Source organism: Euleptes europaea, chromosome 10, assembly GCF_029931775.1.
Source record: "Euleptes europaea isolate rEulEur1 chromosome 10, rEulEur1.hap1, whole genome shotgun sequence".
NCBI classification, from domain to species: domain Eukaryota; kingdom Metazoa; phylum Chordata; class Lepidosauria; order Squamata; family Sphaerodactylidae; genus Euleptes; species Euleptes europaea.
The window spans coordinates 830,469-854,020 of NC_079321.1; the positions used below are offsets into that span (position 1 = coordinate 830,469).

The 23,552-nt window shown below is 47.5% G+C and overlaps 1 protein-coding gene across 1 annotated transcript in view; it reads right to left on the reverse strand.

Annotated features, from left to right (window-relative positions):
* PAK5 (p21 (RAC1) activated kinase 5) overlaps positions 1-23,552 on the reverse strand; it is a 107,078-nt gene that overhangs the window by 61,952 nt on the left and 21,574 nt on the right. Inside the window, exon 2 of the mRNA XM_056856119.1 lies at positions 9,706-9,787. Within this exon, the coding sequence (XP_056712097.1) occupies positions 9,706-9,787 (82 nt within the window). The remainder of the gene's footprint in view (positions 1-9,705; positions 9,788-23,552) is intronic.

A 23,552-nucleotide genomic window follows, 5' to 3' on the forward strand; every position in this document is an offset into this window, starting at 1 on the left:
TGGAACTCCCTGCCTCAAGATGTGGTGGTGGCTTTAAGAGGGGAGTGGACATGTTCATGGAAGAGAGGGCTATTCATGGCTACTAGTCAAAATGGATACCAGTCGTGATGCACCCCTATCCTCTCATCACAGGAGCATACTTATTATCTTAGGTGCTGTGGAGCACAGGCAGGATGGTGCTGCTGCAGCCGTCTTGCTTGGGGGCTTCCTGGAGGCCCCTGGCTGGCCACTGTGAGAACAGACTGCTGGACTTGATGGGCCTGGGTCTGATCCAGCAGGGCCTTTCTTATGTTCTTATGTAAACAAGACCCAGTCACAAGATCAAATGATCTAACCAGAGTGGGAACGGATGGGCAAAGGAAGATATGGTAACAGCTGAAGAGAGACTTTATTTACCAAGGGTCAATTTCCAGAATTCACAGGGTGGGGAGGGGACCACACGGACCCAACATGTAACAAAGGCCTATATGACTTGCAGATTGTTCTCGATTCCCACACTCTTGTTCTAGATCAGGAAAGTGGCATGCATGCAGAAGGAGACCCTTCGCCCATGTTGTTACCCTGAACTGAGATGGTCCGCGGAAGGAAGTATTTGGCCCATGTGACCCAATGGGCCAAACAGCTTTTCCCTGGACAATTTTTGTATGGGGTAACAGCAAAGGGCGGAGGGAGGCTGCAGCTCCTTCTACATGACAGTTCTACTAGATCAGAATCCTACTGCCTCATTCTGCTGCATGAGCAGACCTTGCCTTGGTCTCCACATGCTGCAGGATGGGTAGTTCCCCTTTTGAATACAGGCACAGAGAGCCACATTTTTAATGTTTTCCCATGTAATTTCTCTGCAAACTAAACTAAAAAAAAAAAAGCTCACCACAGGAAGAAAGTTTCCAGTTTAGGTCCAGCGTGGTGTAGTGGTTAAGAGTGGTGGACTCTAATCTGGAGAACCGGGTTGGTTTCCCCACTCCTCCACATGCAGACTGCTGGGTGATCTTGGGCCAGTCACAGTTCTCTCAGAACTCTCCCAACCCCACCTACCTCACAAGGTGTCTGTTGTGGGGAGGGGAAGGGAAGGCAACTGTAAGCTGGCCTGATTTCCTTAAAAGGCAGAGAAAATTGGCATATAAAAACCAACTCTTCTTCTTTGTCTTTAATTTAATTTACTTCATTGATCCCCCATTTCCCCCTCTGGTGGGCCCTGCAACATCCTCCTCTTCTCCTCCTCTTCTGCCATTCAACATCCAGCACTCTGTGTTCTGGCCTAGTTCTGCATGTTCTTTTCCACATTTCCCACTCAGTGTGTCCATGAACCAAGGCAATATCCCTCTCCTCAGTCTACCTCTTGTCCCTCTCTACACAAAGGAGACTGTAATCACGACGTTCAATTTATACAATAGATATATCTGTAGAAGTACTTGGATGAGCTTTGTAATTATGGGAGAAAATGAGATTATTCCCCCCCCCAACCCTGAAAAACTAGTTGTCTGTAGCCTTGAAATACCTTTTAGAGTTTCCCAAGTAGTTCTTGGCTCTGCGCTTAGACTTAAAATCACAGGAGGTAGATCATGGACTAAATTTTACAACTCTTATTTCTATGAACAAATGAAGTTGCCTTCTACTGAATCACACCCTTGGTCCATCAAAGTCAGTATTGTCTACTCAGACCGGCAGCGGCTCTCTAGGGTCTCAGGCAAGGGGTCTTTCACATCACCCACTTGCCTAGTCCCTTTAACTGGAGATGTCAGGGATTGAACCTGGGAACTTCTGCATGCCAAACAGACACTCTACCACTAAGCCATGGCCCCTCCCCAATCTCAAGATGTGACTTACTCAGCAAAAAATTATGGTAGTTTAGGTTATATTGGACACCATATGTGTGTGCTGCTGTCAAGTCGCAGCCAACCTATGGCAACCGTGTAGGGTTTTCAAGGCAAGAGACCAACAGAGGTGGTTGGCCATTGCCTTCCTCTACACCACAACACTGGCATTCCTTGGTGGTCTCGCATCCAATTACTAACAAAGGCCGACCCTGCTTAGCTTCTGAGATCTGACCAGATCAGGCTAGCCGGGGCCATCCAGGTCACGGCATTGGACACCATAGCTCCTTTTTAGTAAAGGACTAAGTAAATTGCCTAATCATTGTAAGCTTGTCCAGTTATTCTGTCTTTTGGGGAGGAAGTATATGCCCATATCCATTTTGTATTAGAATATTTATCGATCTTTGGTACACTTATGTACTTTTAAACTATTTGCCTGTCTCCTGGAGGCTAACTGAAGGTCAACAAAAATGGACCCTCTGTGTCCTTACTGTGGCTAAAAGACTTGTAATATTTGGGATTTTATTGAAGCCCGTAAGCTTGCAGGCTTGATTTGAATACCCCCATTTCAGTGTTGCTTCTCCCTGGCAAATCAAACTTATGAGTTTTGCGCCACTTCCTGCCACTTCATGCTAAATATCCCCAATAAAATGTGTGGGTTTTACAACATTATCTGTGTATCAATAAATCATTACTATACATTATATGTATAAATGATGTATTTTGGACAAATATCACATAAATGTTACTCCTCTGAAGATGCCTGCCACAGCTGCTGGCGAAACGTCAGGAAAGAAAATACCAAGACCACGGTTACACAGCCCGGATAACCTACAAGAACCAATGAACTCTGACCGTGAAAGCCTTCGACAATATTTTTACCACATAAATGGCGCAAAAAAAATGCTTACAAGAAACAAACGGCCAACAGCATCCAGAAACAATAATATATACGTAGAAAAAAAGATTCATAATGTCAATATACAGAAACAAATGAACAAAAAATAAAAAGGGCATATCTGTTCACCGTTGGTCGGTATGCACCCATCAACGGCCAGCCCTTGATGGTTAGAGATGGGAGAGTCTCCTCCCCCATCCCGGATCTCTCCCTGGACTGAAATGCAAACAATCCAAACACTTTCCTGGTCAGCCCAAAAGAGATCAGACTGATCAAATAAGGGCTCAGGTGGCGCGGCAGAGAGATAAGCCCCCGGTTCGACTGCCGTCCCTTCTGTCTTCGTACTCACCCTTCCCCCCCCTCCGACCCCGTGCGTGAGTACAGGGCTTCCCACCGGAAAGACTGCACAGACGTGAGGACAGATGGGGAAATAATCACTTTAACATCGCGAGGAGGAGAGCCGTTTGAGTAACTGTTAAGCTCACCTTAAGGGCAGGCTGGGGAGTTTCAAGGACCCCAGAACAAGCCAAGCCGGGGGGATTCCTCCAAAACTGGGAGGGTTCACAGCTGGCCAGAAACACAAATGGATCCCAAGAATGGGAGCACAGGAAGAGGCAACGGGTGAGCTGACGCCAGCCACTGTCAGCACTGGGGGATCAGAGCCCAGCGGCTCCTGCGGAGAGGCCAGAGCTACTGGGGCTTTTGGGCTCTGCTTATGCCTCAGCCACCGCCCACCGCAACCCTTTCCTGTACGTTAAATGGGCCAGTCCAGGCCAGACTTCTCTTGCAGCGTGTCTGGGTATAATATGGCTATGGCACAGCATTGAGCTATGACTTAACAATGTTGGGGCTGGGGCCTGTCTCAGAGGTGCAGCACCTGGCTGGGCTTGCAGAAGGTCCCAGGTTCAATCTCCAGCATCTCCAGTTAAAAGGTTCAGGTAGGTCCAGGCTAGCCTGATTTAGTCAGATCTTGGAAGCTAAGCCGGGTCAGGCCTGGTTGATACTTGGATGGGGGGCCACTAAGGAAGTCCAGGGTCGCTACGCAGGCAATGGCAAACTGCCTCTGGACGTCTCTTGCCTTGACCCAGATGGTTCAAGCTAGCCTATCTTGTCAGATCTCATAGAATCATAGAATTATAGAGTTGGGAGGGGCCATACAGGCCACCTAGTCCAACCCCAATGGAGCATCAGCCTAGAGCATCCCTGACAAGTGCTTGTCCAGCCTCCGCTTAAAGACGCCAAAGCTAAGCAGCGTTTGGCCTTGGTTAGTGTTTGGATGGGAGACCACCAAGGAAGTCCAGGGTCCCTATGCAAAGGCAGACAGTGGCAAAACTACCTCTGAATGCCTCTTGCCTTGGAAATCCTAGGGGGTGGCCAGAAGTCAATTGCAACTTGATGGCCCTTGACACACACAGTAGATGATGTAGAAGACCTCTTCCTTAGACCCTGGAGAGCCACTGCTGGTGAGAGGAGGCAAGACCCGCGACAGACCAAGGATAAATACAAGGCCACTTAAGAGTCTTCACACACATGAGCAGCATCCCTAACGATGACACAAGTGGAAAAAGTGGAAAGAGGGTCATGGTGGGCTGAAGGGTGAGTCGGGGCACCTGCAGCTGAAGGAAACGGCTTCAGCAAGAGCCCACCTACTGTCCGGATATCCCGTTTCCTTGAATCTTGACCACTTGGCAAAGACGAAATTCCATTCCGGTTATCGTTCCCACCCTCAACCAAGGGGTGGAGAATTACAAGCATGCTGAAAAGGAAGCAGTTCAGGTGTCCTTTGCCCCAAAGCTCACAGGGTTGTAAGCAAAAGCTACTTGGGAAATGCAAAAACAAACAAACAAAAAACCCTAAGGGATGTTACAACAACGCAAGTGTCCTGCAGTTCCCTCGATTAAAAAGGGCCTTTGTTAACTAAGAAGGGGTTTCTGCAAAATACCTGCCATAGATGGCCCTACATGCAGGGTGGTCGGATGATAGTGTTATCCCTTTTGCAAATTTCCACTTCCACCCCTTGGCGAATGTCCTTTCTTAATGAGACTTCAGCAAAGTCTCAAATACAGTCATCCTAATTCGCTTTAGCTGTTCATTTCGTTAAGCGGCTGGGGCCCCCATTCCATGATTGAAAACCCATGCGCATGCGTTCAAAGCTCTGTGGGCTTCTTCTAACATGTTGTAAACTGATGTGTATATTCACTGTCGGATGAGTGGAACTATCTTCATAGGCATTTTACTACAGGGATATGGTATGCAATGAGAAGTTACTTTTTTCTATTTACTCTTGTCTATTTACAGCTTGATTTACCTGGCAGGTAAAAGAAGTTTCCCAACTGCTTAAATGTCCAGAATCCCACTGAAAATAAGATTGGCACACTGAGGTAACAGCAAGTATGAAAGGTTTATGTGTACCTATTTGCATCACTATGATTTAAGACAGGCCTTTCAGGTGGGCAACAGACATTCAGAGACTTTTTCATCTTTTGCAGAACAAGAAATGAACCAACACCAATTCTCAGCCTAGTATCATTTTGTTCGGTGGTTGGGAATAGATTTCGTTATAAGGAACTGCATAGTAGGCAGTTTCGTTTTTATGGTAGCCATTGATTATGACTTTGGTCTATATTTAGGGTTGCCAGGTGCCTGTTCATAGAGGGGCACCTGCCCGCCAATTAACAGGCCTGCCCGCCTGAAAACATTTTGATGCTATTTTTCTTAAACTCAAAGTAGCTCACATTAAAAAACCTATCACAGTCTGAAGGACAATCTCAAAAGCATAAAGACAGTCTCCTCTGTGAGACAGAATCATAGAATTGGAAGGTACCACAAGGGTCATCTAGTCCAACCCCCTGCACAATGCAGGAAATTCACAACTACCTCCCCCCTCCACACCCCTAGTGACCAGAAGATGGCCAAGATGCCCTCCCTCTCATGATCTGCCTACGGTCCCAGATCAGCATTGCTGACATATGGCCATCTAGCCTCTGCTTAACAACCTCCAGGGAAGGAGAGCCCACCACATCCCGAGGAAGCCTGTTCCACTCTGTTCTTCCGCTCTGACTGTTAGATGAGGTGCACCGAGCTGGATGTATTTCAGTAATTGTCTCTGCTCCACTTTCAGGTGTTGGGTCCCACCAGCTTTGGCAGTTCGGTGCCACATAATAGGACGCCTCCAGGTAGTCCTTCCTTACCCGGCTGGACAGAAGTTCTGACTTGCTGATGTCCTTCTCAGCCCTTTTTTTCTGCTGCTGACCTAAAATGGGATGGCACCTTTGCAAGCCCTCAACAAAAACGCCCTTTCTGCCAACACTGAAGTTAGAAATAGTCCAAGAGCAGAAATAAACGTCCACTTTCTAAGACCAAGAAGGGCTGCAAATTAACAATCAGACAGGAGGGTTGCCGGCTCTGGGCTGGGAAATACCTGGAGATTTTGGGGGTGGATTCTGGGGAGGGCAGGTATTGGGGATGGGCGGTATAATGCCATACAGTCCACCTTCCAAAGCAGCCATTTTCTTCAGGGGAACTTATCTCTGCTGCCTAGAGATCAGTTGCAATAGCAGGACATCTCCAGCCACCACCTGGTGGTTGGCAACCCTATTCTACAGCCAGTCTGATGATGTGGTTTAGCGGGCATCCCCTGAAAGGTCGGTGAGAAGACCGTGGCAAGCAGGAAGGCTGGTGTGTAGCTTAGCCAGGCCATTAATGCTGTGATACGCTCGTCCTCCCTGTTTGCTCAGGAGAGCTGGGGTGCTGCAGCAATAAGCTGATGCTTCTGCCACTTAACAAAAGGGCAAGGAAGGAGCACCTGAATTGACAAGAAACATGAGGGATGAAGCTGCTAACCAAGGTTACAAGTTACACCACCCTGGTGACGGCCTTATTCTTTGAAACAGGCTTCCTCGGGAAGTGGTGGGCTCTCCTTCCTTGGAGGTTTTGAAGCAGAGGCTAGATGGCCGTCTGTCAGCAATGCTGATTCTATGATCATAGGCATTGAGTTGAGCATCATTTAATAGCATGGTCCCAACCCCACTTTTGCTGAATTAGGGATGCAGGGATGGGAGGGGCATGGGCCATTGAGAGGAGGTGAGTGAGAAGACAGGTTGTTCTTGACAGCCTCTGCGCAATGCTGATTTTGTGGAAACCTGCACAGCCAATCAGATTGGTCAATGGCCATCAAAAGCCCCGCCTGGCTCTGCCCACGTTCTGAAAACACTTGGCGAATGCCAGGAAAGGTGTTGGCATGCGCCACGGCACCTGTGGGTAGCACCCTGAGAGCCCCGATGTAAAGAGTGCCTTTTCTTTTCCCGCCTTTTTATTATTTCTTATAACATCCAGCATGTCCATATTGAATTTATTTTCACACTTAGAAAAGTGTGTCTTAATAATTAATCATTATAGACCATAATTGTTTGATGTTGTTTATATCCTTAGCACTCTGTAAACAAGTTAATGTCATAATCACTGACAGAGCCTTTATTTTCCCTGCCTGAAACTGCATATTCAGGAAAAACGGTTGTTTCCAGTATCTTGCAAGCACCAGATGAGCTGACAGAATTATATTTAAGAGAATCACCTGAAACATTCTTACCTCTACTAACATATAATTAAGAAGCGGCACCTCCCTCTTGAGCGGAAGATCAGTTTTATTTTTAATTTTGCCCCAAAATGCTTTTGCATGTGGATGCCCCCCCCACCACATATCCGGGGGTGGGGGTGGGGAGTAACACCACCAGCACAGGTGCCTGTGGCTGATTTGTAAATCTTAGCTAGTTTGGGGGGGGGGGCGGCATGCACCATTTCCATCATGTTTTCTTTGAATGGCAGATATGCTGGAAAACGAGCCGTAAGAAAAGAGATGCTTCCAAACTGCATCTATAATTACATTGCCTCGAGCTCACGGAAGCTCAATACCCTGCCAGGAATTTTGTTGGTCTTTCAGGTGCTGCTGGACTCTGGCCCTTCCACAGCTCATGACAGACTAACACGGCTGCCCATCGTGATCTACCACTTTGACGGCTGGCAAACTCTCTTATTAGAAAACCCTGAGGCACCACTGACCTAACCCTCTCACCTCTGGAAGTTCTGCCCCCACCAGTGTACCACCCGCCCCATTTCCTGCCGTTTCTATGGCCATTTATTCATGGTAATTAGCAGCGCGTTCAGGGCGGTTCCAGGCTGAATTGCCCCGCATATTTTTTTGAATTTTACGTCATTCCGGAAGTGACTGCGAAGCTGCCGCAGACCTGCTTTACATTACTAAAGAGCTCACTTAACACAATCTTTGGCGTTTGTCCCGAAGAATCACCCTCAAAGAACCATGCAAAGCAACAGCAGTGCGTTAGCTATGCACATGCTAATGACTATGCTATGCTAATAGGAACAAAGGAGCAGGCGAGTGGTGGGGGTGGAATTTCTCCTTTTGCCTCGGGACCGTGAATAGGCATTTTTTAAAGTCGCATTTAAAAAAATAGCTTTGAGTATGCATCAAAATTGACCATGAATAAATGGCCTATAAGTTTAGCTTGCAATTTCAGGGAATGTTTTCCAGGCAGCATGCCCTGCTCCCTCGAGCCTTCTCATTCAATGAACTACAGCAGGGGCAGGTGTTGCCACAAGAGTCACGCGACTTTCCTCCTTGGGTCCTTCTTGTTGTTAACACGTACCCTCATTTTCCACAGGCCAGTCCTGCGAAGGGAATGGTGAGGGAGGAGAGGCTGACACCACTCGGTAGGGAGGTTCATCGCTTAGCATCTCTTCTTGAACCCTTAAGTTCTCTGCAGAGTCTAAGGTTGCCAGGCTTGCAACTGGCAATCCTTCAGAGGGTTTGGGAATGGGGAGGAGAAGTATTGCGAGACATGGTGACATCACTTCCGGGTTTTCCCGAAAGCACTCTGGAAATTCTCCCAGATGTCTATGGTAAAAACCACAGAGATTGGGGAAATCTCTAGAGCTTTATAATCGCAACAACTAGAAGAGACACTGCTGTGTTTGTGGTGTCATTCTACCCCCCAGCCCACCCCCGGTCATTTTCTACTGCTTCAAGAGAAGGCAGTGTTGGTGAACCAGCAGGGGCAGGCCATCTGGCAAGCCTAGCGTGGCGTAGTGGTTAACAGCAGTGGACGCTAATCTGGAGAACCGGGTTCAATTCCCCACTCCTCCATATGAGTGGTGAACTCTAATCTGGGGAACTTGTTGGATTCCCCACTACTCCACATGAAGCCTGCTGGGTGATTTCGGGTTAGTCACAGTTCTCTCAGAACTCTCTCCGCCCCACCTACCTCACAGGGTGTCTGTTGTGGGGAGGGAAAGGTGATTATAAGCTGGTTTGAATCTCCTTAAAAAGGTAGAGAAAATTGGGGTAGAAAAGCCAACTCTACTTCTTCTTCTTCTAGTGCAGACGTTCATCAAGTCTACGACTGAACATATTGAGGGGGGGATTTGGAATGGGCCGGCCAACCCTCCTCCTGACCTCTGTGCATTCAAAATCTTGTCTCCTTCCCTATGCAGGATTCATCCCATTAAAATGGAAGATGTGGCTCCCGTGGAGGAAGACTATAGCTGTCCATATGGACATGCATACTCTACAGCCTTGAATGCACAATTTGGGGGCAGAGCCAGTGTGGGCTATCTCAATCCCCCCTCCACCTGTTTATTTGTACACAAAACGAGCATCCATGCAAGTCTACGGTAAATCCTGGGTCTGGAGTTCTAGAGGCGCCTCGCCTACTCAATTTACTCTTCACATTGTTATTAAACAATTTTTACATCACAAAATACAACTTTTCCATGAAGGTGAAGTTTTTAACTGCACATAACGTTTTTCTGGAACTGCACATTATTACCCCCACCCCACCCCCTGGAATAGCACATTTTGTGTCTGGTTGCACATTAAAAAAAAAAAAAAGCAGCCCTGTGGTAAGAAGAAAACATTGAAGCAATTCCAAGCCTCCTGAGCTTTACCGTTGCCAATGTTTCTTCTCAAGTGCACAATACCTTGTTTATTGCTGAAAAGGCCGTCACTGGTCACACCACAGCACAGCAGGGTGTCTTGGGATGGCTGGCCCATGAGAAACATCTAATAGAGATGCACAATGGAAACAAATACAACTAAATAAAAGAAACCAAAGACAACGTGGGCTTGTACAGTAGTAAAAATGGGCACAGAGTTACTGTCAAAGGCATGCCGTTGCCGTTCAGGGAACAAGGGCGTGTGTTCCTTCTCTTTCCTGAAAGACGCTTTTGTAAGGTACCAGTCGTCATACTACAGTGGATATTAGCAAGCAGAGTCTCTAAAATAAGAGGGAGGTACCCTTGTTGGGCACGAATAAACATGTGAGCCTTACCTAGCAGATACTGCAACTTCCACTTCGGGTTTAGAAGCAAAGCGCACAGCCTTATCTCAGGAAGCGGTGGCCTTGCCAACTAACCTGGGACAGCGGAGGACTTCCCACTGTCTCCTCAAGACCCCTGGCACTGCTTGAATGAGTCGAGAGAGGAAAGGGAGGGGGGAGACAGAAGTGAGGTCAATCGGCATTGTGATGTCACAATGCTCAGGACAGGGGTGTCACACTCAATTGTTACGAGGGCCGGATATGACATAAATCGAGGGTGAGGTGGGGCTGCCTTGCCGGCCGGATAAGAGCTCTAAAGGGCCGAATCCGGCCCCCGGACCTTATGTTTGACACCCCTGCTCTAGGAAGTCCTAGAAACCCTATGGGATTCTTAGAGTGTTGTGACGTCACCTGGAAGTCATGTTGTGACGTCAATCGATGCTTCCCCTTCCTGTGCCTCACCCCAAAACCTCCTGGGGGTTGAGGGCAGAGAGCCATGGCAACCCTAGGAAGCAGCAGCCCTGGTGCTCAGCGGTGGCCTCGTGACGCAAGACAAAAGTCCGCGTTTGTTGGTTTGGCCACACCAGGACTTTGCACGAGATGCGTGATGAGAATGTTCTAAAAATATTGAGGTTTAATTAACAACCTTTAACGTTGTCATTATGTTTTATTTTGTAAGTGTCAGGCATGGCCTGAGAAAAGGATGTTGTGGTTTCTCCAGGTGCTGGCCAAGGCCAGCTCTGGCCCTGCAAACAACGTGTTTAGACTGGACTCTGTGGGAATGCCGGTAGAATCCTACCTCCCTGACAGCTCCTGGGAGAGGGGTTGCCATGGCATCCAGATCTACCCTGATTTGCCCTATGCTCTTTCATATATGCCCTGTACCGTGCTTATAGTTTTCATTAGTGTCCATTTGACTCTTAGCTTCTGTTAACCTGTGGATTTTCCAATAAATCAACTCTCTTTTGGACTACTTGTCTATGAATGTCTGTTTATGGGATTATCATGGGACTAGAGCTGACAGTAAGCCACCTCGGTTCCCTGGAGAGGTGGAATAAAAAAATTCTAAATAGATAAACGTTCCCTGCCCCTGTCTTCCACAGCAGTCCCGCCTGCCCCCCGCATCACCAGGGTCTGGGGTGTGTGGTTGTTTTTAAATCAGCAATTGACTTATAGCATCATAATGAGCTATCTACTAGGTCCTCTAAATTCCCAGCTTTCATTTTTTGTAAAAAAAAAAAAAAAGCCTCTAACCTCTTTTCTTGCACAGACACATCTCTGCAATGAAACAGGCTAGCATCATACCTTTCTTTAAAAAAATGAAACCTGGGAATTCAAAGATGTTGAGAGAAAGATTGTTATAATGTGATGCTACAGTGACAGATCCCTCTTCCTTGTTGATAATTATTCTGTTGTCCGGTTCTTCCCCTCTGTATGGTTTCCCCATCATTGTTTGATGCTGCTTGTAGCTGAGGGCACCTGATTTTAATTAATGAATTTAGTTTTAATCTGTAAATGATGGTTTTAAATTGTATTGTAATGGTCGTGAGCTGCTCAGAGCCTGACTTGCTTAGGAATGAGCAGCATAGAAATCTAGCATACAAACAATTGCTGGTTTAAACCAACCCCCCCTTCCCAAAAGCTCTCTGGTGGTCGGGTGGAAAATGGCTGCTGTGGAGACTGGGGGAGAGGAAATGTCGCCAATGTGGGCAGGATCAGAAAGATTCAGACTTTTATGTCCACATGAATAGCCTGTTCGGGAAAGATGGCAGGAAAAACAGGGAATACCCTGGAGATGCACAAAAGAACCCCGATGCTCGTCTGATCCAGTGTAGAGGACCAGAGAATAACAAAGACCTCCTTATTGGAAAAAAAATATATAAAATAATAATTCTTTCCACTTTCAAAATCTATAGCCCTAGAATAATTTCCACTGTGATCTGGCAGACGGAAGAGAAAGCACTTACAGGAGGGAAGAGGCCTGCTCTCTATCTTTTCTCGATTTGCATTAGTAAAGAAATTTCATTCATGTTGCAGAAGCATCAAGGACAGAGATTGTGATTGAGCTGGGGAGGACAAGAGGTGTGTGTGTGTGTGTGTGTGTGTGTGCGCGTGCACCCATGTGCTGAGGTGTGTGTGGGGTGTGTGTGTGAAAACATGTTTGCATTTGCCTGGGGGGGGGGATCTAAACCAGAAGCCTGAGATTTATTTCTGCATTAATGAAACATATTAGCATTAATTGAGCCTTGCGATAATTGAAATGATTATAAAACAGTTGCTGCAGAAGTGTGAAATCAATTTGTCTTGCGGTCAAGTCGTTAAAAAATAGTCTTGAAAATTCGCTTGGACGGTATCAGCTGATGAAAATAAGTCAGCAGCTTTAGATCTGCCCAGGCCCAAGATAATTCCCCAAAATTACGTCCTTCCCTCTTTCACTGAAGCAGGGAAGAGCAGAGCCGGGAGGGGCACAGCCCTGAATCTACTCTGGACCAGGGCAAGACGGCCCATTTGCACAACGCCTGCTCTGCTCAACTGCCTCATTTCTAGAGGACCAGCTGTAATTAAACTGCGTTTCTTAAGGCAAAAGGAGTAAACGCAGCCTCTAATGAAACATAATTAGAGTCCGTTGTTAACTGAGAAGTTCTGGTTGGGAAGGGGCGGGAAGAGGCAATTGCCTGGATCAGCCATCCACAGATGGGCAGTAACCCATGCACCCAGACTGCTTGGACCTACAAGGAAGCAACACCATAGAATCATAGAGTTGGAAGGGACCACCAGGGTTATCTAGTTCAAACCCCTCCGCAATGCAGGAAATTCACAACTACCTCCCCTCCCCACACCCCCAGTGTCCCCATGCCCAGAAGATGTCTCCCTCTAAAAATCCTCCAGGATCCCTGGCCAATCTGGCCTGAAGGAAAATTGCTTCCTGGCCCTTGAGTGGCAATCGGCACTACGCTCAGCATGCAATAAAGGGCCATGAGAGCCAAGCACTGATGCAACCCTTCCTGCCCTCCCTCTCATGATCTGCCTAATTCATAGAATCAGCCTTGCTGTCAGATGGCTATCTAGCCTCTGCTTAAAAACCTCCGGGGAAGGAGAGCCCACCACCTCCCGAGGAAGCCTCTTCCACTGAGGAACCGCTCTCACTGTTAGAAAGTTCTTCCTAATGTTTAGCCGCCAAAAGTTTTTTTTTTAAATCAATGGTAAAACTGGCCCTGAAGCAAAGACCATCTTTTTTGCCACACAATAAGCTCAGCGTTACTGTATCTTCCAGTGCAGTTAGGGGCTGCCAACTCCTGCTTGCAACATTCCTGGAGATTTGAAGGCAGCACCTGTTGGAATTTGGGGAAGGAGGGGACTCAGCTGGGATCTGATGCCATGCTGTTCCCCCCTCCCTCTGAAGCCACCATGGATCAGGGGCCACTAGGGGTGTGTGTGTGGAGGGGGGGGAGGTAGATGTGAATTTCCTGCATTGTGCAGGGGGTTGGACTAGATGACCCTGGTCGTCCCTTCAAACTCTATGATTCTATGATTCAATAATTTCCTCCAGAGAAACTAATTTCTGTAGTCTGGAATTCATCGTAGGGTTAGAGGTTGTTTGTTTCTGTCCCTTGACTGTTCTGTCCAGGAGATGGAAAGACACAACTAACAACCTGTAGTCCTTTAGTGCACAAGTTGAAGAATGTAACTTGGTTCATCTTCTGATCGAGGAGTCCAATCCTCTCCCTCCCCCAAGGAAGAACAGGGCAGGCGGGGCCAACTAGAAAAACAGCACAATTTTGTCTCTGTTTCTTTGCATTTTCAAGGCAGTATTTTGTCAAGTGAGTCACCTGTGTGTACGTTTCCCTAAGCCAACATCTTTGTTTGGCTCATTTTAAAATACCTGGTGCAACTTTGCTCCCCTCCCATCTCTCCCTCTCCCTCTAGGTGAGACAATTGGGTAATCTAGTGGCCCCCTCCTCACAGGGATCCTTTTAGCTCCTGCCAATAATATTTGATTTGATGAGAGGAGGTGATCTGTACACCTTCAAGGCATCAACTTAGCTTAAGAACGTCCCAAAATGCAGGCATTCAGTAAACAGGCCGAGCAAAGTGGACTTCTGGGTCTTAATCTGACAAGCCTCGGTAGTTTAGCAAGATGGGTTCTTGACATGCGATGTTTGAGCTGAAGACAACTCAGAACTCTCCCTGACCTGAATTCTGCAGCAGCTGAGAAACAATTTAACTCACAGGCAGGACATCAAATGCAGACTACGACAGGTTTTGAATTGCTGATGGAGATGAAAAAGCTATTTCCAAACAGTGGGATTTTTTGTTTTGTTTTTTGCTTCACTTACCTCTGGAATAGTTACAGGTTCTAGACTCAGAGGCGTCTGGTGGGTGGCAGCCATACTGGAATACCTAGAACACCGCTCTTGGTCAAAGGTATTCTCAGAAAAATCTACCTCCTCCAGCCTCAGCTGCAGCGGTGGTCAAAATGAACTCTATAAACTCTTATTTTGCTTCCCTTTGTTTAGCCTGCAGTTGTTTGCTACTCAGCATAAGATAAGGACAAAACAATGATACAAATTTGCACAGCTCCTGCTGAAAACGCGGCCCTTTACCAAAGCTGAAACGTGATTGTAAACTGACTCTGCTGCTGGCTGGATGAATCCAGTGAGGGACGGGAACCCTTTTGTTTTAAAAGCATTGCATTTAAGAAGAAGAGTTGGTTTTTATATGCCGACTTTCTCTATCTTTTTAAAGGAGAATCAAACCAGCTTACAATCACCTTCCCTCCGCCTCCCCAGGCACCTTGTGAAGTAGGTCGGGCTGAGAGTTCGGAAAGAACTGTGACTAGTCCAAGGTCACCCAGCTGGCTTCACGTGGAGGAGTGGGGAAACCAACCTGGTTCTCCAGATTAGAGTCCGCCACTCTTACCAAAGTGGCCATTTTCTCCAAGGGAACTGATCTCTGTCGTTTGGAGATCAGTTGTAATAGCAGGAGATCTCCAGCCTCCACCTGGGGGTTGGCAACCCAAATCCAGACTGATGTGCTGTAACAGTTTCACCAGGTTTGGATGCCACATTTTGTGACGTGATGGCTGATGGTGTTACCGTGCCTCTCTTCATTATCTGCCCCCCACCTATTATCAGATCTACAGCCATCTGCCTTCAGTTTCACTGAGAAATATGGATTATAAATGAAGTAAATAAACAAACACAACCATTTCTGGGCTGCAGGGATCCTGGGACTGACACTGTAGCGAATACCATTAAAGCAGGGAACGACCATCTTTTTGGTGGGCAGACCCCCTGACCCGGATGGCCCAGGCTAGCCTGATCTCGCCAAATCTCAGAAGCCAAGCAGGGTCGGCCCTGGTTAGGACTCGGATGGGAGACCACCAAGAGAAGTCCAGGGTTGCTACGCAGAGGCAGGCAATGGCAAACCACCTGTGTTCATCTCTTGCCTGGAAAGGCCCTACCTGGCCCCACCCACTTCCTGAAAACACTTGGTGGTACACCAAGTTGAGGAACCCTATACATGTCGGGTAACCCTATACTACAGTTTCAAGACCCCACCCCCGCAACTGGTGAAATCGATAAGGGAATTGTTAATTTCACCGCATTCTTTTCTTTTGCCTCCATATCCACTAGCTGCAAATTCCTGCTTGTCAATTCCAATTTTTAAAGCTCAATTATCTGCTGTGCATGGCACACTTTCCCCACACGCTGCAGTGCTCTAGAGGCAGCCCCGGAGGGAGAAGAAGTAAATTGTCCCCCCGCCCCCAGAACAGCAGCAGCTGTGACCCTGAAGCCATGGAAAAGGGAAGATGCGGCGGGGGGGGGGGCATTTCCATAGCTGCAGCTGTCAGAAGGTTAATTCCTGGGAGAACTGTCTTCTGCTTGTCTCCACAGCAGTTTTGGCAATAGTGGTGGTAGAGGACCTGTTTATAGGGAAGGTGGGACTCCTTGAAGCCCCCCCCCCCAGCAACAGCACACACTCCACTGAAGGGGGCTTTGGGCTGAGCAGTGAAATTTCTCCAGCTGAAACTACCTCTTCCGCAGAAGGCCACAAGTTACAAGGGGCTGGAGTTTTGCACCGTCAGCCCTGAATCAGAGTGGTGCTCGTAACAGGGTTCTTTGTTGTCACCTGAAAGCACAATTACTGCCTCGGGGGCTTTAGAATAATAGAACCATAGAGTTGGAAGGGACCACCAGGGTTATCCAGTCCAACCCCCTGCACAATGCAGGAAATTCACTAATACCTCCCCCCACACACACACACCCAGTGACCCCATATTCCATGCCCAGAAGATGGCCAAGATGTCCTCCCTCTCCTGGTCTGCCTAAGGCTTTGCTTATATGGTAGGTCATATCCTGTTATCACCATGGGTGAAGAAGAAGAGTTGTTTTTTATACCCCGCTTTTCTCTACCTTTAAGGAGTCTCAAAGTGGCTTTGGCAACTGGACTCTATGGCATTGAAGTCCCTCCCATCTCCAAACCCTGCTCTCCTCAGGCTCCGCCCCCCAAATATCCAGGTATTCCCCAACCTGGAGCTGGAGACCCTAGTTCGGATCCCACAAGACTGCAGGACACATTTGCTGGCAACATTAAAGCATGCAGTGGTTTTAAAAATCACTAATGTAAGTACCCAGGGTGACACCTGAGGGGAAAAAGTAACACCACAACTGTTGGTAAGAAACATTTTCAGGATCAGGGATGCCGAGGACTTTGCAGTGACCATCTTCCGCAGATGAGTCTTCCTTTATTGGGAACCATTTATTGCTACATGACTGTCTTGACTGATTCTTGGCAGCAGAAGCCCAGCAAGACAGAGACAACAGGGGAGGGGGTGCGGGTTGGTGTGCCCTGTTCTGGACTGTCTCCATGTGTGGAAAGCAACCTGAGCATAGGGCTGTTGAAAATTTTTTTTGGGTAAAATTCAGATTCGGCAAAATTTGGCCTGTTTTAATTTGGGAAATGCCGAAGTCCGAACTCCCCTGCTTCGGATCCGTGAAATTCGGCACGAGATTTGAGTTCGGGGAAAAATTTGGCTGAATAAAGCCATAAAAACTACATTCCAGCCATTCCGTGGCTGCAGGGGGGCACATTTTTGGGGGTAGAGCCCCCAAACTTTCAGCGTAGCTTCAGAGGAGCCTTCTTGCAAGAACCCCCAAGTTTTGTAAAGATGGGATCAGGGCCCCCTGAAATATGGGGTCCCCCCTTTTCCCTATTGGGATGAATGGGATCAGCCGATCCTGTGTGTATCTAGAGAGCGGCAAATCCAAGGCAAAACCTCCCGTGCTAACCATTGCAATGCAAAGCAACACGCGAGCTGTGCATTGCATGCTATTAATTAACTCAGCAAAAAGGAAAAAAGGAGCAGGTGACTTGGACCATGCAAATGTATTGTGAAAGTCAGATTTTGCAAAAACATTTTTGAGCGAGCAGCAAAACAGACCGTGCAAACCCCCCCCCCCAGAGTTTGTATTTTGTGCCCTGCTCGTTCTTCTCATGGTGGAGGGACGCTCCCCCCTTATGCAAACGACCCCACCAAACTCAAGCAAGTCACCAGCACCACCCCCCACCTCTCCAACCAATACGGCGCCGCGGTGCACCCCCCAAATGGGGAAAAAATCCAAGACACAGGGGATCTCACGCAAGCCGCCCCGTTGCACTCAACCCCAGGCTAGGGGCAACAACAGGGAAAAACACGAAGGAGGAGGCGTGGCCTGGGTGCCGAGCGGAGAGAGACTCGCTAGCCGCCGCACAGACTCAACTTTAAAACTTTAAAAGCAGTACACACACTCCTGCAGAGGTGAGCAGTCACACACCCCTCGGCAGAATGGGCAAAAGCCTCCTTTGGCTCCCCCCCACAGAAACTGCCCCCCCACAGACTTTGCTTCCCCCCACATACATACGGGAAAAAATTATAGATTAAAGCCCCCAAAGGGGTCTTACTGTGGATGTCTTCTGTTCCATCAGGAGGGACTGGGAGGAGTGGGTAATCCAATACGATTCCATTTAAGCATGGAAGGTTTTGCCTTGGATTTGCCGCTCTCGAGATGCACACAGGATCGGCTGATCCCATTCATCCCAATAGGGAAAAGGGGGGACCCCATATTTTGCCCCCCCGATCCCATCTTTACAAAACTTGGGGGTTCTTGCAAGAAAGCTCCTCTGAAGCTATGCTGAAAGTTTGGGGGCTTTACCCCCAAAAATGTGCCCCCTGCAGCCACGGAATGGCTCGAATGTGTGATGTAAATGGAATAAAAATGCACATTAAGGGGGGGACCCCTTTCGGGGCCCATATCTCGGGACCCCCTGACCTAATCTTTACAAAACTTGAGGGTTCTTGCAAGAAGCGTCCCCTCAAGCTACCCTGAAAGTTTGAGACCTCTACCCCCAAAAATGCGCTCCCTGCAGCCACAGAAAGGAGCGGATGTGCACACGCACCCCCCCCCCCACGGGGATTTCTCTCTCACACAAACAGATACTCTCTCTTTCTCTTTCCGGGCCGCGCTGGGCTCACTTGCTCAATCGCGATTGATTGGCCAGAAGAAGACCCTGCTTGGCCACCGATTGGCCGCGGGAGAATGCTGCTTACTGACGGTTATGCTGCTGTGCCGAACCCCGAATTTGCCGGATTTATTCGCTGAACACCCCGAACTCGCCGAATTCGGCTCCCCATTTTCCTGCCTTTTTTGTGTTTGGTTCCATCCGAAGTAAAAACTGCCGAATCAGGGGAAATTCTGCTGTTTTTCGGTTCGGGATGAACCGAATCAACAGCCCTACCTGAGCAGCTCATGAGCGACACAAACTGCCCACCAAGTAACTGCCTTCTTGCTCAGGGAAGGAGGGCAGACCATGAGCCAAACAGGTGAGCGCTTGAGGCTCTCCAGACAGGATCTTCTGGAACAAACAAGCAAGCAAATGGTGCTCGAGTATTTTAGAAGACTGGATTTAAGGCAATCCAGTGATGCTGACTGGCTGTAGATTCAGGACAGGAGCAGAGAGGGGGAAGAACTTCTTACCAAGCAAGACATAAATAACTTGTGGAGCTCACAGGATGTAGTGGTGGACACTAGACTAAATTGATAAGAGGATAGGTCCATTAGTTGCCCAGGGTGACTAAACAGAACCTCCATGTCCAGGGGCAGTATATCGCTGAGCCTCAGTCGCCACAGGGATAACCAAAGGGAGAATCTTTGGCCTCCGTCCCCCTAACTTGTGGGGCTTCCCAAGGCACATGGTTGGCTACTGAAAGAATATTGGACATTTACAATAAGTGTATCTTTGTAACAGTTTATACTGGTGGTTTTATATGTAGCCTGCATTCCAGGCCCAGTGTTTTAAAGAAATCTATTGTGTACACTAGATAACAAATATAATTATTTTATAAGATTTTATAGTTTCCAGTTCAATCTTTGAGGTTCCCCTGTACTTTTCTGGTTGAGTTCCCCCCTCCTTTTGTTGTTGTCTATTTTGCTACTGAAAGAAACAGGATGTTGGATGCAACACACCGTTGGTCTAAAGCATCTGATGTTCTTAAACTAGATGAGAAACCTAGTGGGGAAGCTAGTTACTAGTTAAGGGTAGACTTTCCCTTCATCTTCCTTTCAGTAGATTTCAACAGACAAATCACGACTTGTAGACTGCAATGTCTGTTGTGCGCCAGTCAAGAAAAAATCTTGGTGCAAAACAGCTCCAAATTGGCTGACAATAATTCGGAGTCCCAGAGATGACTAAACCATCTGTGTATCAATGTATCATTCTCTTTAACCCAAATATATTAATTGGATGCTTATGCAATGCTTATATATTACAAATGTTTGCTCTGTCAATTCTTAAGAGAGATTTCACATTTCCCCCCCTTTCTTTGCACCCTTCCCACCCTGAAAAGGCTATTAAATATTTATTCTTACCACCACTTCTCAGACAAAGTGCACTATAGCTTTTAATACAGGGTTCTGCTGAAGGATGTTGCTATTAAAAGCACGTGAGATCATGTAGCTATTCTCTTCCAAATACCGCAAAGACTATTCCTGTGATAAATGCTTACCTGAAGAATGAACCCTGAAATATATCGAAATATAGCAATCTTTTGTCTTGCTCTAGGACAAAAAAGCCCGTAATTTAAGATACTGCATGGCTGAGCACCATGGGGGCCTGAACCCTGGGGGTCTCAACAGGCCTGGCCCCACATTCTGTCCCCTGGGCCCTACTGGCATCCTCCTGAGACGAAGGCACAATTCAAACTATAAGAACGGGGCTTAGTATCACTCCTCCAACAGGTTTTCTTTTGCAGCACAGCTCTCCCCTGTTCTTTTTATTACAAGGGTCCGTTCCAAATAGGGCAATTTCTCTTTGCCTCTGAAAATGTTCTTGGCCTCTCCAAATGTTCTCATAGCATCACTCTGTTCCCTGACTCACCTCTGATCTGCCTCTTCTGGACACAGCCCGGACACTGGATCACCAGGGCCTGTTCCTGCCGTCTGCCTTCCACTAGTCCTTTCCCGTTAACTTTGTAATTCTCTTTCTACACAACTCTTCTCCGCTAGGTTAATGTATTGGCCCTGCTTTTCTGCCCATAAAAAGCTTATTTGGTGTTCTGGCAAGTCATGGTTACGAGGAAAGAACATTTTTTATGTCTCTCCTGTCATCTCATTCAGCAACCAACAGGACCAAATTTTAATGGTTATCTAATTTATATTAGTTTAACCACCTCGGATGTTTGTTGACGTTGTTGTCGACGCTGCTTTTTGGTTCCTGTGCATGGAGGAGAGAACAGGTAGCCATTTTGACTCAAGTTTGCATATTACTCTGCACCAACGGCGGCCCAAAAGAACTCATGCCAATTTGGAAATCCCACCCCGTCCCCCAAAGTCTACCTCTTGGGCTTTTATAAGCTCCCAGGGGCTGATTTCTCACCCCCTTTCCCCCCATTAACTGATGCTCAACTGCCCTCACATTCCACCCCTTAAGAAGCGTATGGTGCTTTGAGCTGTTATTCATTTGGCTAAGTCACATATTTTTCAGCATCTCTCTTGGGACGGGCTGGTTTTGTCACTTTCAGCACACGAGCAGCCTGTTTACTATCAGATAGAGTGATTCTACTGAGGGAAGGGAGACCACGCCAGGTGCCCCTTAGGAAAGCATTTGCTCCGCTTGTTGAAGGACTGAGGAACTAGTACTCCGCAGCCGGGCCGGTTGACAACAATGTCATAGTCAGTGAAAATCAATTTCTGCAGATAGATACCCGGTCAATGGTGTTTAACACAGAGGACGCTGCTCATACCCCCCCCCCAGGGGCCTGAAATGCATTATGATTGATGGACAGAATCTATTAAGGTGCAGGGATGCTATGCAGAGTGAAAAAGAAAAATACAAGTCGCTCTCCGGAGCGGTTCACAAACAAAAAATTGACACTTCTGAGGAAATGAAACCAGGGAAGAAGAAGAAGAAAAAGAGTTGGTTTTTATACCCCGATTTTAAGGAGACTCAAACTGCTTTGCAATCGCAAAAAGACAGGTCCCTGCCCCAAGGACCCACAGTTGCCAGGCAGTGCCTTGCACCTGGTGGGAGGGTTGTGGAGGGGGGCAGCATCCCCGGATAAAAAATTAAAAAGAAAAATAAGGCCTCATCTACTTACAGGAAGTCCTGACCATAGAGTTTCTGGCAATTCCTAGAGCTACCCAGATGTGACAAGGGTAGCTCTAGGAATCAACAGAAATTCTTTGATAAATTCCAACTGCATCCTCCCCCCACCATCTGGCCCCAGTTCCTGCCCACTGATTGGGTGAGCATGGGCAGGCAAGAGTCACAGTTACCTGGAGGTCTCCTGCCAGAAGTTAAAGTATACTTAATTGCAATGCACAATCACCATGTAATAAAGAGGCCCATGCGAGGTGATTAACTTGCTGAGTTAACAAGCTTTTTACCGTAAGCGAGACCATCCACACTAGCTATCAATGCATCATCCACAGCAACTGTTGTGAGTTCCAAAATTCCAGAGTAACAAATAGAAAGTACCGTATAAACATAACGATCTTATCTGGAATGATATGGCTATGTGTAATTGTTGTGTAACTCCCTTCGCATGTTAACATAAGCTAAACCATGACATTGAGAAGAAAACAAAGGGGAAAGGCGAAGACACAGGCTCTAAGGCTTGATCTTGGTTCCCCTGTTTTAAGCATGTGTCTATAGTTCCTGAAAATGAGATTGCTGGTTGTTGAATACCTTCAGTGGGCCTTAGACCCAGGGAGGAAGTCTGTATGGTGGATGGGTCAGTCATAAAGTGCCAGGACATTTTCCTAAGTAGGGTTGCCAACCTCCAGGTACTAGCTGGCGATCTCATGCTATTACAATTCAACTCCAGCTGACAGATATCAGTTCACCCAGAGAAAATGGCCACTTTGGCAATTGGACTCTATGGCATTGAAGTCACTCCCTTCCCCAAACCCCACCTTCCTCAGGCTCCGCCCCCCAAAACCTCCCGCCGGTGACAAAGAGGGACCTGCCAACCCTACTCCTAAGCAAGTGCCATTTTTCTCTGGTCTTCTAAGGGCTGGAACCTTTGGAAAAGGCGAGATAAATCTCCAACAAAGATGATCCATGGCCTATCCCAGGGGTCGGCAAACTCATTAGTCAAAAGAGCCAAATATCAACAGTACAACGATTGAGATTTCTTTTGAGAGCCAAATTTCTTAAACTTAAACTATATAGGTAGGTACACTGTTTATTAACTTAATAAACTTTAATTAAAGTTTTAAGTCTTAATTAAACTATAGGTACACTGAATAAAACTTGATATCATACTTAATAGTGATCTTATTTATTGATAAAAATTAAATTGTAAGTCCCTGCCATTTCCCCCTCCCCGTCCGGAGTCCTCGTCTGGAAGCCTGGTCTACCGCCATAAAAGCCTATTGGTAGACCGGGCCTCCGGCTGAGTCCCATTGGGAGGCCAGGTCTACCCATTGGCTTTCTTGGCAGTAGACCTGGCCTCCGGAGGCCCATAGAAGCCAATGGGTAGACCTGGCCTCTGAAGGGGGACTTTTTCCCCTCCTCGGAGTCCAGGTCTACCGACAAGAAAGCCAGTGGGTAGACATGGCCTCTGAGGAGGGAAAAAAGTAAGTAAGGCATCCATAAAATTAAATCATGACAATGACTGACAAACACTGTACATTTTCCCCATCTGCATTCTCAAAACTCTGCAGGGGGGCTTATTGTTGAGTTGTGCATCTGAGTGGCAAATCCAAGGCAAAGCCTCCCATTCATAAATGGCCAATAACCCCCCATGCAGAGCTTTGAGAATCTGGATGGGGAAAATGTGCATCTGAGCGGCAAATCCAAGGCAAAACCTCCCATTCACTGGCAGGGCGAAGGTCTCGCCTGTCCGCGCCGACCCCCGAGCCACGGCCCCTCCCAAGAAGCCGACTCCACTATCTCTCCCCTCCCGGTCAGCCAAACGTCCAACCACGCTCAGCCAGAATTGAGGATTTTGTCCCGAGTCGGCAGACT